Source organism: Alligator mississippiensis, chromosome 3, assembly GCF_030867095.1.
Source record: "Alligator mississippiensis isolate rAllMis1 chromosome 3, rAllMis1, whole genome shotgun sequence".
NCBI lineage: Eukaryota > Metazoa > Chordata > Crocodylia > Alligatoridae > Alligator > Alligator mississippiensis.
The window spans coordinates 72,610,841-72,627,187 of NC_081826.1; the positions used below are offsets into that span (position 1 = coordinate 72,610,841).

A 16,347-nucleotide genomic window follows, 5' to 3' on the forward strand; every position below is an offset into this window, starting at 1 on the left:
TTGCAGACATCTCTGTGGTTCTCAACTAGTATATTAGCAAATTTGGTTTTGGTATTTTCCATATTCAAGAGTTTGATTTTGTTCTAAACTTTGTTCTAAACTGGGCCTATATAGATGTGTGATCAAAAGTTTAGATTTCTGAAATTTTAATAAAATTCAACACGTTTTTAAATTTTGATAAAAAATGGAGAAAACCACCCAAATTTGGCACCAAAAATTCTCATATTTGATAAATTCCAGAGTTACTCCAGTCTTCTACCTAGCATGGATATATACCCCTGCTACTTACAATGTAAAAAGAACTGATCAACTATTTTTCAGGATTGCTTAATTCTGATTGGCTTTAAAACTAAAAACTAAAGCTGGTGGTACAGTCCATGTTTTATTCCTGGAGCACCCAGTTGTGAGCTCTGCTTTCGATGTATGCTGATGATATACATGTGCATTTATTAAATTCTGCTGTTATTTTGACCCTGGCTCATCCTCAAAACAACAATATTTTTTTTGGTGAACAGAAAAGGGATTCACAGAAATACTGACCATCATTTTTTTTTTCTGGTTAGCCAATAAGCTTTTGACTGTCACTAGTACTTTCAATACACAACCTACCTACCTATATTGATCTTTTTTATTCTACAAAACTGAATAGATGGGAAGTATTTCTTTAAATGACTAAATATGAGGTTTTCAGTAAGCAACAAAGTAAAAATCATCAGGTCATAACTGAAATATCACATATCATCTGTATTTACTCAAATATAAGACAAGAATTTCTTTGCCAGTCAGCCTGGGAAAAAAGCTCCTTATGTTCTGATACAAAGAAACCTAATTAAATACATTGTCTATCATTAAACTGGTGCTGAAAGCAACACATGCTCAGTAATGGAAACCAGCTACAAAGTTCATTAAATGCAGCCAACACTGAGCATAACTATAAAACATATGGCCTATATTAGACAAAAATACTGAATATGATATATGATGGAGTCAGACTAGGTTTTCCTGCACCTCATCTGCACATACATTTTTGGAGGATCCCAGGTTTCATGACAAAAAACACCCAGTTCCAATCATGAGTGAGGAGCAAATTACTACATGGATCCTTTGTGGGGATTATCTGGAGTACACACACATACTGAGAATTGTTGGGCTATTGTATATCATGAGGTTTTTATCTTTTAACTAATATCATACATAGAATCATATGAAATTAGGGTTGCACATGATCTCAGGAGGTCCAACCCCCTGTTCAAAGCAGGAAGGACCATCCCCAACTAGATCATCCCAGCCAAGGCTTTGTCCACCCGCTTCTTAAAAACTGCCAAGGATGGAGATTCCACAACCTCTGTGAGTAGCCTGTTCCAGTGTTTTACAACCCTCCTAGTGAGAAAGTTTTTCTTCCTAATATCTAACCTAAACATTCCTTGCTGCAACTTGAGACCACTGCTCCTTGTTCTTCCATCCTCCACCACTGAGAACAGTCTACCTGAATTCATCCTCTTTGTAACCATCCTTCAAGTAGGTAAAGGCTGCTATCCTCTCTCAGTCTTCTTTTCTCCAGACTAACTAAGACCAGTTCCCTCAGCCTCTTCTCATACAGCATATGGCCCAGCCCCCTCACCATTTTTGTTGACTTCTGCTGGACTGTCTCCAACTTGTCCATATCCTTTCTGTAGTATGGGGCCCAAAACTGGACACAGAACACCAACTGTGACCTCATATCATAGTTCGTGTTTTATACAAGTAAATGCAAAAATGCAGCTTAAAAGTGTTTTTATGGAGCACCTCTGCTAAAACTTGCAGCAATTTAAAAAAATCATACATCAGTTCCGAATGAACTAAGCCTATAAGTATCCACAGTAATTTGCTTATGTGTTTACTTCAAAGTCTGTGCTTTCATATTTGCCCCTCACTTCCTTAGTTCAGGGAGAGTAGGGTCTGACATTAAGGATGGGGGCAAGGAGATTCAGGAAGAAGCAGATGGGGGGGGGGCAGAGGGCAAGGGGGAGGGCACATGACCCTCCAGATTTATTTTCTCTGCTGTAGCAGTGGAAGGAGGACAAATTCAAAGCAAACCTGCAATAATTGTATTTTATGCCTGGAAAATTATAATAAATTTATACATTTTCCATAGATTTTTGGGGCCAATTTTAAAAATAGCCAATTTTTAAGGAGGCATATCAGCTGATACCAATCTGATTACCGATACCCAGCCTGGCAGTGTGGAGACTTGCCTCCAGCTGGTAAGTCTCATGTGGTGGAAGAGGAGTGGGGAGGGAAGGGGCTGGGAGCGCACATCAAGGCCCCCATGGTGAGGGAGGAGTGGGGCTGGGGCAAGCACTGCCCAACTGGGGTGGGGTGGGCATGGGAAAGAGCCGAAGCTCATCCAGGGGGCACAATAAGGGTGTGGTTGGCTCCCACTGCTGCGCGCCACTCATCCAGGAGCCACTGGTCTGGCACTCACCTGCTCATCCGGTGGCTCCCGCTGCTCATCCAGGAAGGCATGCCGGGGGGAGGTGACCCCGGATCTGCATGGGATGGGCTGCACCAAGCTCTTCTTGGTGGGGTGGGGCTGTGCTGGGAACGGGGTGGGGGCTGCAGCCACAAATTCATTGTAGCCCCTTCCCACCCCACACAGATCCATACACCCCCCCGCCCCCACATGCCCTCCTGGACAAGTGATGGGAGCAGCAATGGGAGCTGCTGGATAAGCAGGCAAGTGCTGGACTAGCAGCTCCTTGATGAGTGGAATAGCAGCTCCCACCAGTGGTGGGAGCTGCCCCCTGCCCCTGCACCCCCTGGACAAGCCACAGCTCTATCCCATGCCTATCCCTCCCTGGCTGGGCAGTGTTTGCCTCAGCCCCACACCGTCCTTTACTGCTGGGGCCTTGATCTGCCCCCCACCCTTTCTCTCCCCTCTCCCCTTCCACCACACTAGACTTACCAACTGCATGCAGCTCTCCATGCTGTTGGGCTCTGCTCTTCACCAGCAGCGCACATGCATGGGCCATTTATTGGCCAAATTATCAGCCTGATATGACCAATTTCTGATATAGTAAATTTCTTTATATCAGTGCCGATCCGATATCGGGTCAATGTATTTGTGCACCTCTAATAGAATCTAATGATTGGGGAATCCTCATATAGTCATAGTTATGTCATATTTAAGTAAATATGGTAAATAATTTCACTCGTGGTTTTACTGTTTGTGGAAAAACTGTATTTGTACAAGTAGATAGTTTTTTGCTGGAATAATAGTTGCTGTACTATACATTTCTCATCACCATCAATAAAACACTAAGGCAAATAACCAGAACAGCTTTTTTTAAAACCATTTACTGGCTTCTATTGAGTTGTTGGCTGCCTATACACATACTGGTTCAGGTTCTAACTATAATCTGGCAGAGCAGAAGTCTGCTCCATGTTCTAATTAGAATGCACCAGCATGGCCTCATTATCATATATATAATAAGCCCCTGCAGGTTTAGAAATGGCCACTGAGGCACTTTATCTAAACCTTGTTGCATGAGGCTTAGATAAAGTGTCCTGTGGCCATTTTTAAATCCGCAAGGGCTTAATGCACATGGCAGTTTACATGTGGTAGTGAGGCGTTTTAATTAGAATAGCTTTCCAGGAGTCACTCTGTAACAGGTCTTCCCTGGGCCAGTTAGAAGTTGGCCCGCTCACCTGTTTCTGGGTTAAATGCCTGCCTCTCTCACTTGCCATGCCTTGATCATACGTAATTATGGTGTTAATTACATAGGAGGCTGCCCATTTCCTGCCCCAATGCGGCTCCGAGCCTTCCCTACACCGCAGCCCATGCCTCACAGATAGCATCTAAGTTCTTAACGTCTCTGGCCTCACACTGGGCCCCATAACCCTGCAGTCTGGACCCAAACTAGATACCTCCTAATCAGGCGGCCTACTTCACCCTCATTCTGGCCTACCTAGCACCCTGCACTCTTCCCCCTCTTGGGTGTGGCCCCCAGAGACCTTTGGCCACACAGGTTCTGGCTTCACCTCCAAGGATTGTTGAAACCCCAGGCCCTCAGTTCTGAGTGTCCCTCACGGTAGGCCCCTGACCCTTTGGACCCTCCTGGTCCTGGCCTCAGCATTAACCACTCAAGGGTGCCTCAAGTCAGGCTTCTGAGCAACTAGCCCACACTCTTTTACATGGGTCTGCCTTCTTGGCCCTTACTACAGGGTTACCCACCCAGTTGTAGGGGCTGGGGCTATTAAGGTGCCCTGACCCACCTTTCATCGGGGTGATAACTGGCCTGGCATTTCCTGGGGGCTGTCCCACCACAAACAGCCCCACCAGGCCACCCATCCCTGGCAGGGTGCAGTTTTAGGTCATGCCCAGGACCAGGAGCCTCCTCCATCCCCATAGCCCCAGCCCATAAACCTCCAAGCTGTTCCTGAGCCTCATGTTTGCCGGCTGATGTCTCTCACAGCTACCAGCAGCAAACTGCTGCTTCACCCTATATATATCCTGGGTCTCAAAATGGCCACCATACTCAAGCAGCTGGCTGCTGCCTGCTCCAGCCCTTGAAGTGGCAGGCACCAACAGTGCCCTGCCACACAATCTAACTAAAACACACCATCTGACCCCAAAGCACACGTATAGGCAGACTTTGTGATTTTACCATTCATAATCAACTGAATAAGTTATTTGATCATATATAATGTTTCTATTTTAATAGAAAGATTATTGTAAAACTGGATAGTACATAACACCTCTAACAGCTATTTTGTGTCTGCCCTGGATCTGAGTTTATGCAGTTGTTTCCTCCATGACTTGCTATATTCTTCAGATCAATAAACCTACAATTTTAATAATGCAACTCACTGTTGTCAACTGACAAAATATGAAAGAAATTAAAAACTTCAATGAATGAGGCATATTTGATTCAGTATCAATGGTTGTAAAGTTTGCTAGAGGATTGACTTAAGTGAGCTGATTTCCATTCTAGAGGAAAAAATATTACCATCAGAGGTCCTCCCCGCCCCAGTCTCAAAAGGTTGGAATGGATGCCCAGGCAAGCATCCTGCTTTTGCTATCCCTAAACATCTACATCTACACCTTTGAGATTACGTTCTTAAGACATTCTTGGAAAACTGCACATAACATGTACTGCAGTCAACATAAGATGAACTCATATATTCAACGTGCCTGCATCTCAGTGAATAAAAAATGGCTTAGATTACCAGGCAAAGGATCTTGATCTGCGTAGAGAGCTGGCAGTTCTACACAACTGTCTTCATTAGGCTTGAACCAGTAGTCAAAGGCTAACCACATCTCCTGGTCAGTGCCTGTGTGCTTCATATGCAGTAAGTCTAAGTGCCAAGGTTGATTTAACTTGGTTTGTGGATCAGTTACTCGAACCTTGTAGACTGAGCCAATGCCTGCTAGTTCATCCTATGTGAGGAAAAGAGAAGTCAAATACATCATTATTCTAGCAGTCCCGGGTCTAATTTGTTGCCAGATGCACATAAGAAATAAAGATCATGGCAGTTTTATAATAGTTACCTTTTCTCTTTTACACAATACAAAATTGATTTGCTAACTGAATGAGCTAAAAGACTCTCTAGAGGATTGATTAACAGAGAATTGGTGACTTTTTCATGAGGGTCACTGGGGAAAATTGTATACAGAACAAAATTAGACCCAGCAATACCCAGTGATGCTGTGCACTACTTGCAAACATGTTATTGATCAGAAACACACCAATCAGTTCATCTCAAACCTGATAACAGAAAAATCATTTAGCTTTTCATTGTATAAAAGTCCAAATTGTAAACCCTTAACTGTGCAAAAAAATGTTTCCTCCACTGTACAACACAAACAAATGTTGCTGGTAATTGTAAATGTTAGGTAAAATAACTTAAGTTTTAAGGAGAATACAGAATGAAGGCAATGTATTAATGCACTCAGACTTTTGCCACAGTCTGCATCACAGTTTGAAACAGATTGTCCTTCGGTGAGTTCCCCTTGCATTCATGTTGGAGCAGATCACTTCTGTTTCTATTGGTGATTGCATAGCATCCCAGTTACACATAACATTATGCAGCTAAGTAATATAGGGAAGAGGTCATGATTTTTTATCTGTATTTAAGGAATTAATTATTTTTCCTTCGGGGCTAGGCAGGGACCATTTCATTGCTCTTTTAAATATCTGCTTTTCATCTATTTCCTTCACATTCTCTCTCTGCCTCCCTTCTTGCACAATCAGCCCAGCTAGGCATGTTTCCCAAACATGTTTCCTGACTACTTTGTGCTATCTACTACTGCTTTGTATCTGTTTTTATGTAGCAGAAGGCCCTAGGGAAGACAGCCAAACTTGCCCCTCCTTTTTTCCATCTTCTTTATATAGGTGTCACAGCTCTACTGTTGCTGGTAGAAGCACTTGGGAGAAAGGGGACAGCCAAGAAGAGTATCATATGCTAGTTGACCATTACTCTCTGCAAATAGCCACTTATCACAGTTTAAGAACCACTGATTTACTATGTTACCCAAATTAGATCCCTCCTCCACATAAAGGGCAGCTCCTTCAATGTGGTGCTAGGTGCAACCTTTGTATTCAGAATATATTGTTGACCCTTGGCCAAGGAACTGATCACTGTTTGGGGTCAAGCTGGATTGTTTTTGCTAGTGAATAATAGTTGAATATTTCTTCACTGCAATCATGTTTATTCACAAAGGATGTACACAAACCGTGTTACTTGAGCACAGCAGGAGGTAACATTTTGCTCACAAATTCAAGTCTGCTTTCTAACCAATCCTGTGCCCTGAAATAGTTCTCCTTTTTCTGGATTCCTGCCAGACTCATTGTCACTAGTGCTTCTCAAGTTTTCTAGTCTTGAATGCTTTTGACATGTGCAGCTCCACTAATCAATGTTCTAATCCAGTGATTTTCAGCCAGTGCCATGGGGTGCCAGTGTTAGCACTGTTAAGTATGCAAACACCTACACATGATTCACAAGATAAAACCAAAGATTTCAAACAGGAACCCACAGTGTCAAAAACCATTCTGACCTGTTGTGGTCTTCCTGAGTTCTCTGCAAGATAAGAACTTGGGAGGCAGGGGGGGAGGAGGGAGGTTTTTATCTTTCTGTAGTCAAAAAATGAACGAAAGCTAAGAACTGCTATTTTTCTGAGGGGTGTCTTGAGTCTAAAAAGGCTGGGAATCACTGCTCTAATATATGAATTTGTAATCTGTTTCATGAAAACTCCTCTTATTTTTCCATGAGAACTACAGTCTCGTCCCACAGCTTCTATTATTTCAGCTAACTCGAAGCAAAATGGAATTTGATTATTCCTTCATGTATTCTGAACAAAAGATGGCAAACACGCTCATCACTTCAACAAGCTAAATATTTCTGAATATCAAAGGCACCTGTTGGTAGACCACCAGCTTAGCAGCATTTATTCCCTGGTTGATAAGCCATCAGAAAGGTACTTCAACTTGTCATACTGTACAGATGCAATTTGATCTAAGTGATATGTTAAAGGACTCTATGAGTAATATTCACTTGAATCTGTCTTCTGCAGAATAAAATGTAAATATTCCCTCAAACATGGTTATAGAGGTAGGCAGCTTGGGTGCAAAAAACAAAAATAAAACACACACACACAAAAAACAGAAAAGAAAAATCCTACCACTCAGGTATATTAAAAGGCTACAGTCAAGAAAGAAAAATCTGTTTTTTTTTAAATTAAATCTTTGTTACTCTCTGGATTGTGACACTAGTGGATGCTCCTTTCTCTCCTTCACAGATGTTAGGAGGAACTACAAGTCTAAATCTGCTTGTTCAGTGCTAATTTTAATTATTTTTCCTTTCCCTGTTGCAACTGTAGTATGTGCAGAACAGAGAGCAGTGTCAAAAAGTGTTACAGGCCTAGGGACTGCACCTGTTGACTTATAAATGGTATTTAAAGACTTGTTTGGGGGGAACTGGCTTATATCTATATAGATATAAGCCAATTCCCCCCATTATATACAATCATTATATATATAATGATTCAGGATGGGCAGCTGGGGGCAATTGATTTCTAAAGAGCTTGGGTCTTGCACACAGAGTTCCATATAGCCTTCAAGGCAGACAGGCTGTCTAACGCAACACAAACAAATAGTCGAGGAAACAACCTTGGAACTGGGAGCATATACCATACTGTTACATAACATGAGATAAGTGGCACCAGCTAACAAGGTCTCAGGGTGGGGGGCGGCTCAGATCCAGTTTTGGGGGAACAGACCAAATTAGGAGAAGGCCCAGAAGGCTACATGTATGTGTGACCACACAGAGACAACCAACCAGAGACAGTCACGGATCAAGACTCATCAAGAGGGAACGAGACTACAAAAGCAGAGATTTGAGAGTAACAAAGGGTCCCTCCCTTTGTCTCATCTCTCCCTCCCTCTCCATTCCTATCCCTGTCCCCTGGGAAGAGTCCCCAAGACTACCCTGGACAGAGGGCATGCCAGCAGCCCATCTCATGCACCCCACTGAAGGGGGAGGGGTTTGAGCCTCAGCATCCTACCTCCAGACTGCCAATATGTTGACATCTGACACCTAAGAGACAGCCTCAGAGTGAAGACTGTGTCCTGTCCAGATGTACTTTGACTCTGATGACAGCCCTAGAATTTGGTAGATATATAGAATTGCTTGATTGTATGTATTTTTTCTTTTCTGTTAACATTCTGTATCAATAAATTTGCCTATTATTGAATGTCAAGGTTGTGGTCGGTCTGAGGGTGGGTCCTCAGATTCCCCGACCCCCAGAACAAGGCCTCTGGGTCCTAAATCCAGAGCCAACAGCACCAACACCAGGAAGGAGTTATAATTCCAAAAAAGGAAGGGTGCATGTAGGATAAGTAGTAGGATCACTACTGGATATATATGGGTCTCAAATGTTTGTTGGCATTTAACTTGCTGTGGAGAAGGAAAGGTGACAGACAGAATATAAAAGTGAAGCAGCTGGATGATAGAAGGAAAATGGGGGGCAGTGATGGGAAGAAAATAAATTGAGGAAAAGAAAAAGAAAAAATGAAGGACTAGAGACAGGGGCATTAAGCAAGAGGCTGGACTAGCTGTGAACAAAGAATGAAAGGAGGGAATTAGATTGCTGGAAGGAAGAATTAGGCATGTCTACGCTTACCAGGCAGCAATGCTTTCAAACTACATTATTCTTGGCAGACTGCTTTCTGAACCAGAAGCAGGGTAGCTGTGCTCACATGGCACTTCAGGTAGGTTAGTTAGCACTTCTGAGTAACAATGACAATTAGCTTGTACCCTGTGCTAATTAGCACCATGTTGCATTACACAGACATGGCTTCACTTCCTCTGGTTCAGAAGACAGTAGCACAAGGCAACACAAAACTTTTAAGACATTGTTGCCTGGCAGGAAGTTTGCAGACACAGCTTAATAAATGATGAGGTACAGGATGAACAAAGTAACAAAAGGCTCTTTATCAAATCTTTTGATCTCCAGAAATCTGTTGCTACCCCTGACTTTATTTACTATGGATTATGAGTTAGGAAGAATCATGTTCTCTGAAGTCCTCCAACATGATCTGTTTTCCAGGATTTATTATACAAACACAGGAATCTGTGTCTATAGCCTGGCATGCACAATCACATAGATCAGCAGATCAAACACACTACCCTTGAAACTCAAAGGATTTGTTTACCACCAATATGCATGTAAAAACCTTCCAGACACAAATGAAAAAGTGTTCCAAGTCTCTCAAAAAGATCTGGATATCACAATGCAAATTAGTTAAAATAAAATATTTCTATAGGAATTAAGATTACACAATTCTTAGAGGTTTTCTGTTAAAAGAGGAAGTTTGAACTACTTTGATTTGGGTTTCTTTTCCTGTAATCTGAAGTGCCAGCTCTCTGTGATTTAGGTCTCCATAAAAGATGAAAGAAAGACATATTGGATCCATTTCAATGTTCAAATCAGATCCAACGATGTCCATTATCCACAGACCTGAGGACTGCATGTTGGTTTGAGGCAGTTTAGAACTAGAAATCAATCTTTTACCTTTAAAAATAATCAAAGAGAAATCAGAAAGAAAACAGCATGAGAGAAAGACATAGCATGCTAGGACCATAGGTTTCACAGTATACAAACAAAGCTATATTTGCAGGTTATTTTGTATCTATGGCAACAGTTAACTAAGAATAACACAATACCTTTATTGCATTTTTGTTTCCAAGAATGTAATTGCCTTAATGTTCTTTCACATTTTAAACTTTAGACTCATAGATATTTTCTTGATAAAAGTTGTTTTTACCATCCTTTTCAGAAGTAATTTTTAAAGAATATACAGCTTCCTTCATAACTCTAATTAACTATTCTTTCAGAAATGATGCATGTCACTAAAAACCGATTTTACATTTCAAAAAGGCAACATTTCCAATGATAGTGATACCTGGTACAAAATACATACCATAAATGCAATCCCTTTATTAGTGGACCGTATCAAAGAATAAACAGTATAATATTGACAGGTGAACTTGTGATATAGTGAAGCATGTTTGAGACACACATCAGACAGTTCTTCATAAAGGAATGTTAAAATACCCCTGAGTAAATTTAGGACAAACTGCGCTTTTTGTCCCTTTACTTTTGCAATCTACTTAAACAGTCCTGTGCAAATAATTCATATGATGAATAAAACAACTAAGGGAAATGTATATATTTTTGTCACAGACCCATTTCTAAGAGTCAGCTTTTAACTTCCAGATCTTACTTGTAAGGTACATTTACATGAGTGCAATTATTTGTTTAGAATGATTTTTATGGGATAGAAGGTGTGCTCACAATTTTTTTCGTTTTATTTTTAAATGGTTGAATTAATATTATACTTTTTGGAAGTGAAAGGTGAAGGACTGCCCATAGATGATGCAGTTGACACTTCCCAATGCCTTTTTGTCAAATGCACCCTGATTTTAACTTGGAATATTTCTGCAACAATAGGCAGCAACTGAACAGAGAATAAGTTCCTCTGAACTGTAGAACAGCTTTGTGGTGAGAACTGATGCTTGCACATAAGGACTTTCCTCTGGATTTGTAACCAGCTTCTAATGGAGCAGAAAACTAAAAATCACAGGCTGCCTATAGACATGCTGGTTCATATTCTAATTAGAATGCATCAGAGAAAACTCAATTAATCAAGTCTGTTCCATATTCTAATTAGAATGCTCCAGCACCGCCTTACTGTCATGTGCATTAAGTGCCTGCTCCCCGCCCTGCCACACATTTTAAAATGGCCATGGGGTACTTTAACTAAATGAGCTTTAGTTAAAGTGCCCCATGGCCATTTTAAGATGTGGGAGACTTAATACACATGATGGTGAGCTGTATTAATTAAAGCGGCTGTCAGGGAAATTCTCTAATTAAAATGGCCCCTCCCCACTCCTGAGCATGTGTCTAGGCACCCATAGACACTTATCCCCATGAGATGCACTTCTCACATCCTAATCCCCTCATTCAGTCATTAATGGCAATGTGCCAAAGTTAGAAATCTATAGCCAAATTCAAATATAAATAAAGCAAGGTGCAGCAACTTCAGTTCTGTTGCAAAAGAACCTACCAATTGCTCTAATCTCACAAACATTGTTGCATATTCCTAGGTGAGTATCAAGCCAATTCCAACATGGGAAGATCCATTCTTCTTCAGAGTCCTGTGATTCCTGGATTGTTATCATCTTAAGGTACATACCAGCCCCATAACCTTCTCCATCATGTCCTAGAACTACCTTTTGCAAATCACTCAGAGAAACAGCCTCGACTAAAAATGAATCCACCTACAAAGAAAAAAAAAAACAGTAAAGCAACAAGAATAGAGTGCTTCCTGTTTAAAGAACAGGTACAACATGCAAAATGCACTAAATACAGAGGAGCTTTAACCAAAAGCCTGGCCCTGGATCTGGCTAAACTTCAGGGGAAACATGGACCTGCATCTAGAACACGAATTGAGCTTTTCATAGTTTATACCTGTAGAGGTTTAAAACAAAATCTCCTTTCTGTCTGTAACAAAGTTCTGATCCTGGTTGGATTTCTAGGCACTGCAGCTCAGGCCTATTCTTAAGAATGACCGCAAGCTTATTTGATCTTTGGCCCATTTGGAACATTAGTCATTCCAAATTATGTTAAAAAACACACTCTCCTCAGCTTTCTGCGTACTAAAGGTATATGTTAGTTATGATGAAGTCACAGAAAACACCTGATTTCCAGGATTTACTATACAAACATGCATTAATACGAGCCCAAATGAAGGTCTGGACAAATTATGTTTATTAATAGCCCAGCTTGCTAAATTCCTGAATTCGCTGTGAGTAAACAGAGAATCTTGTCTTTTGTCTTGTATAAAATGTTTTGTCTTGTTTTGTCTTGTAAAATGAGAAGCAGGTAGGGAAAAAAAGATTAAAAAAGAGCAAGTGGAAGAAGGGAGTATAGACTAAGGCTAGGGACAGATGCTCAAAAAGCCTGAGCCTGAATTGATTCAATCTTTGCAGGTTAATATAACCTGGCTAGGCTGAATCACTTTGTAACTGCACAGACATCCCAGAAATTCAGGCACATGCCTGCATTGGCTCAGGGTGGAAGCTGGGGGTGCTAGAGCAGTTCTCCCTTCTCTTGCACAAAACTGAGCTGAGGAGGGCGTGACCAGAACCTGGCATGATTAGGACAGGGTCCCCACCCCCTCCCCCCCTCCTTGAATAATAACAGAGCATTTATCAGCTCTGTTCTGTTATCAGTATTTATCACCCCATCAGAAAACAAACAGCCTCTCTCATTAAACTCTTCTTAAACAAAGAAGGAATGGGGGGACATTACCAGCTGAGCTTTGATTCGCTCCAAAAAGCCCTGTGCCCACACCATGGTCTGCCACGGCACAGACCGTAGCCAGCACGTGGTCTGCTAGCTAAGGCTGAGGTGTCTGTGTAAGGCAGAGGGGATGAGGGATCCCTGCTTAGCAAAGGGTAGTGATGGGAAGGGGAAAAGCAGGAGGATAGCAGGAAGAAACTAGGCAGACATTGCTGCACCTGCAAGTCTCTTCCAGAGCTGCAGCCAGGAAGCAGAGGGGAGAAGCTATCCCTGCTGTGGAGCAGAGAGCACCACCCAGTCCAGAGAGCATGCCAGGATGCTGGGGGACTCTGATTTAGCTTAAACCTGCAGGGGGTTGGGACAGACATTGCATAAACCAGTTTGAGCCAAATTAGTTAAGTCCAATACTACATTCAACCAGGTTTAACTCAAACTGGTTTCAGCCATTTTCAAACCAGTTTATGTGCACTGAACATCTGTTCTGTTACAGGTTTAAACCAGTTTTTGATCACTTAAACCAGTTTACATGTAGCCTAAGAGATGCATGAACAGCTAAAAAGGAGAATAGGGAGCAGAAAGGGGAAGTGGAAGAGAACAGAGAATAATGCAGAGATGATGGAGATGAGTAAAGAAGGAAAGTAAAGAACAGAGAAAAAGGTTAAGAAAACATGGATAGTGAGGAGATGGGTACATGATGATTCAATGCCAGGCTACAGTCCTGCTCATTTTTTAGGGCTCTTACCAGTTTATGCACTGCCTAAGCCCAGAGTGGTCAACCTGCAGCATGGGCAGCCTTAGTGTGTGGCAAGAATATCAGAAGATTGGCTAGGAAGCGCACAGGGCAGGAAGCAGAAAGCAGAGTAGCAGATTGGAACAGGAGCACGAGAAGGAGTTGGGGGACGAGCAGAAAGTTAAACAGCAGATCAGACAGCGGAAGGGGATCAAGTGCAGCACTCAGAGGGTATGGGGCAAATTTGTGATATGTCCGCCAAAAAGGATGGGGCCACTGGCCTAAACAAAGTCAAAAGGCCCTCAGGGTGCTGAGCAATGGCCTATGAGTTTGGATTAGCACTATAAAAAGTTTGCAGCCTCTCAAACACTGATTTAAGCTATAAGTGAGTGGAGTTTCTACAAGTGAGTGGAGCCTCAGGTAATATAACAGCCTACTTTTGTTATGCATTTGAAGATCTTAATAAATATAATTACTTAATAAATAAAAGGCACATTAAAAGGGCATATTAACAAATAATTCTGTGAAGCACTCCTATGGGGTTACCACAATGCCTCATACCTTCAATGCTATTTAAATTCTATTTTAAAAATGCAAAGCAATTTATCTTTGGTGATGTTAAAAATGCTTTAGGGAAATAAAAATATCTATCTACTGTTTAAACATTTAATACTGGACAGTCAGATTGCAAGTAGAATTTAGCAGCTCTTTCTCAGTTACAAGTTATTTAGAAAGATCTGTGCTTGAATCTAAACATGGCATAGTGCTGTTTGGGCTTTGCAAATAACCAATAATAAAAGGATGATAGACAGATCTGGAAATTTTAAAAAAAGCATTTTCTAAAATAATGAAGTGCTAGTTTCATTCTTTTCAATGTCGATGTAATTGTTAAATGAAACCACTTTGCACAAATCAGACTCTACTTTACGAATGAAGAAAGTAAAATAGGCAATCACTGTTCGTAACCAAACTTTCAGTAAACTTCCCTCGGAAGAATCTCAAACACAGAAGCTGAAAAAGCAGTCTTTATTATTCACTCTCCATGTTTAAATTTTTCAAAGGCATTTTCTGCTTTAAGTAAAATATCTTTTGTTGTTGACAATTATTAATATCAGAAATAAAGAAACAGGGGGTATAGAAACAACTATTTAGATTAAAGCAATGCATTTCCACTGTTGAGCTTCCTGCATAAGTAATTTTTCTGTCATTAATTTTAGGTCTGTGTCACACACTGGAACCCACATTTGGGCTATAACAAGTTGAGAGGTGTGATCACAAGCACTCTGACACTGATAAGCTCCTTTACATACACAGATGAAACCCCGATCATCACCTGTAGAACACCTAAGCGGAAAAGAATAATTTTGTTTAACAGCTGTGAAAATCTGTAAAGTAAATTTTGTTCTCAGAATGAATCAAGAGCTGGTGACTATTTTCAGTCAAAATGCATTAGAAGATAATCAGAAAAAAAATACTATGCAAGAAAACTTAACATTATTGTACTTTTTACCTTTCTCCTTTGAAATTTTTCTCCTTTTACCAAAGATGTTTGAAGTTTCCTCACACCTGTGTCTCCTCTTTTACCATAGACAGTGATATAAACATTTGCAAAAGATTCTGCTCCCCAGTGGTCACCAATGTGTACAGAGACAACATACTTATGGACTATAAAAAAAGAGAAAATAATAGTGTTTAAACAAAGCAGATTGAATTAAAAACATAAGATTGAGAGAAAAACACCACCATTTAAAAATATATTGTAAAATGATTAAAGAAACAGCCACCCCAACCCTTTAACCTGCCACTGAAATCATAGGAGTCTTTCCATTAGCTCCACTCATAGGTAGATTGGGCCCGTGTGGTTGCATCCACACAAGCCAGGGCATACGTTTGCAGCAGCACAAATAGTAGCTGCACAAATTAGTGGCACTACTTTGTGCTGCAGTGCATGCCCCTGCTCACCCAGTCTGCAGTGGGACACATTGTCACACTGCTTCATTTGAAACGGGGGGGGGGGGGGGGGGGGGGGGGCAGCGCTGGCTGGGGCCCAAGGTGCCTCAGCATGGGGCTAGCTGGCAGGAAGCCCCCATGCTGAGACACCCTGTGCCCCAGCCAGCTGGGGAGTGGCACATGGAGATGGGGGAGCAGGCAGCCCTCTGTGTGCTGTGCAGCTCCCACGCTGAGGCACCCTGCACCCCAGCCAGCTGCTCCCCCTCTGGCTGGGGTGCAGGGTACCTCAAGACAGGGAAGGAGACAGCCCTGGGCTGACTGCTCCTCTGTCTCCACATGTCTCAATGTGTGGAGCTCCTGCTTCATTGCACGCTGAGCCACAGCCAGCTGCAGAACAGCTGGCTGTGGCACTGGGTGCCTCAGTGCAGGGGCTCTGCAGCACAAGGAGATGGATAAGCAGACAGCCCAGGGCTGCCTGCTCCCCTTTCTCCATGTTTGTCCTGGCGCACAGCACTTTGCTATGTTTTGCACCACTTTTTCTCAGGATTTTGTTTTGTTTTGTTTTGCTTTAGGTTTTGGGTTTTGTTTTTTTTTGGGGGGGGGGGGGGAGGGGGGGTTGCTACTGGGAAATCATGGTAGCAAATTTTGCTCCAGTGCTGCAAATTAGCAGCACAAGGCATTGTTTAATGTGCAACCTGTGCGGTTTGTGGTGCTGCAAAGAGATTTGTGGTGGCACAGACCACGCATGCCTGCATGTCTGGATCCAGCCTGTGGTCCCATAGCTGGTAACGTTCTACTCATTTCTTTTTTGTTGTGTGAGAGC

At 41.9% G+C, this 16,347-nt stretch overlaps 1 protein-coding gene across 1 annotated transcript in view; it reads right to left on the reverse strand.

The window, feature by feature from the left end:
• Positions 1–16,347, reverse strand: part of RP1 (RP1 axonemal microtubule associated) — a 354,720-nt gene that overhangs the window by 100,106 nt on the left and 238,267 nt on the right. Inside the window, exons 35-38 of the mRNA XM_059724092.1 lie at positions 15,085–15,239; positions 11,607–11,820; positions 9,861–10,051; positions 5,209–5,419 (exon numbers count right to left, since the gene is read on the reverse strand). Of these exons, the coding sequence (XP_059580075.1) occupies positions 5,209–5,419; positions 9,861–10,051; positions 11,607–11,820; positions 15,085–15,239 (771 nt within the window). The remainder of the gene's footprint in view (positions 1–5,208; positions 5,420–9,860; positions 10,052–11,606; positions 11,821–15,084; positions 15,240–16,347) is intronic.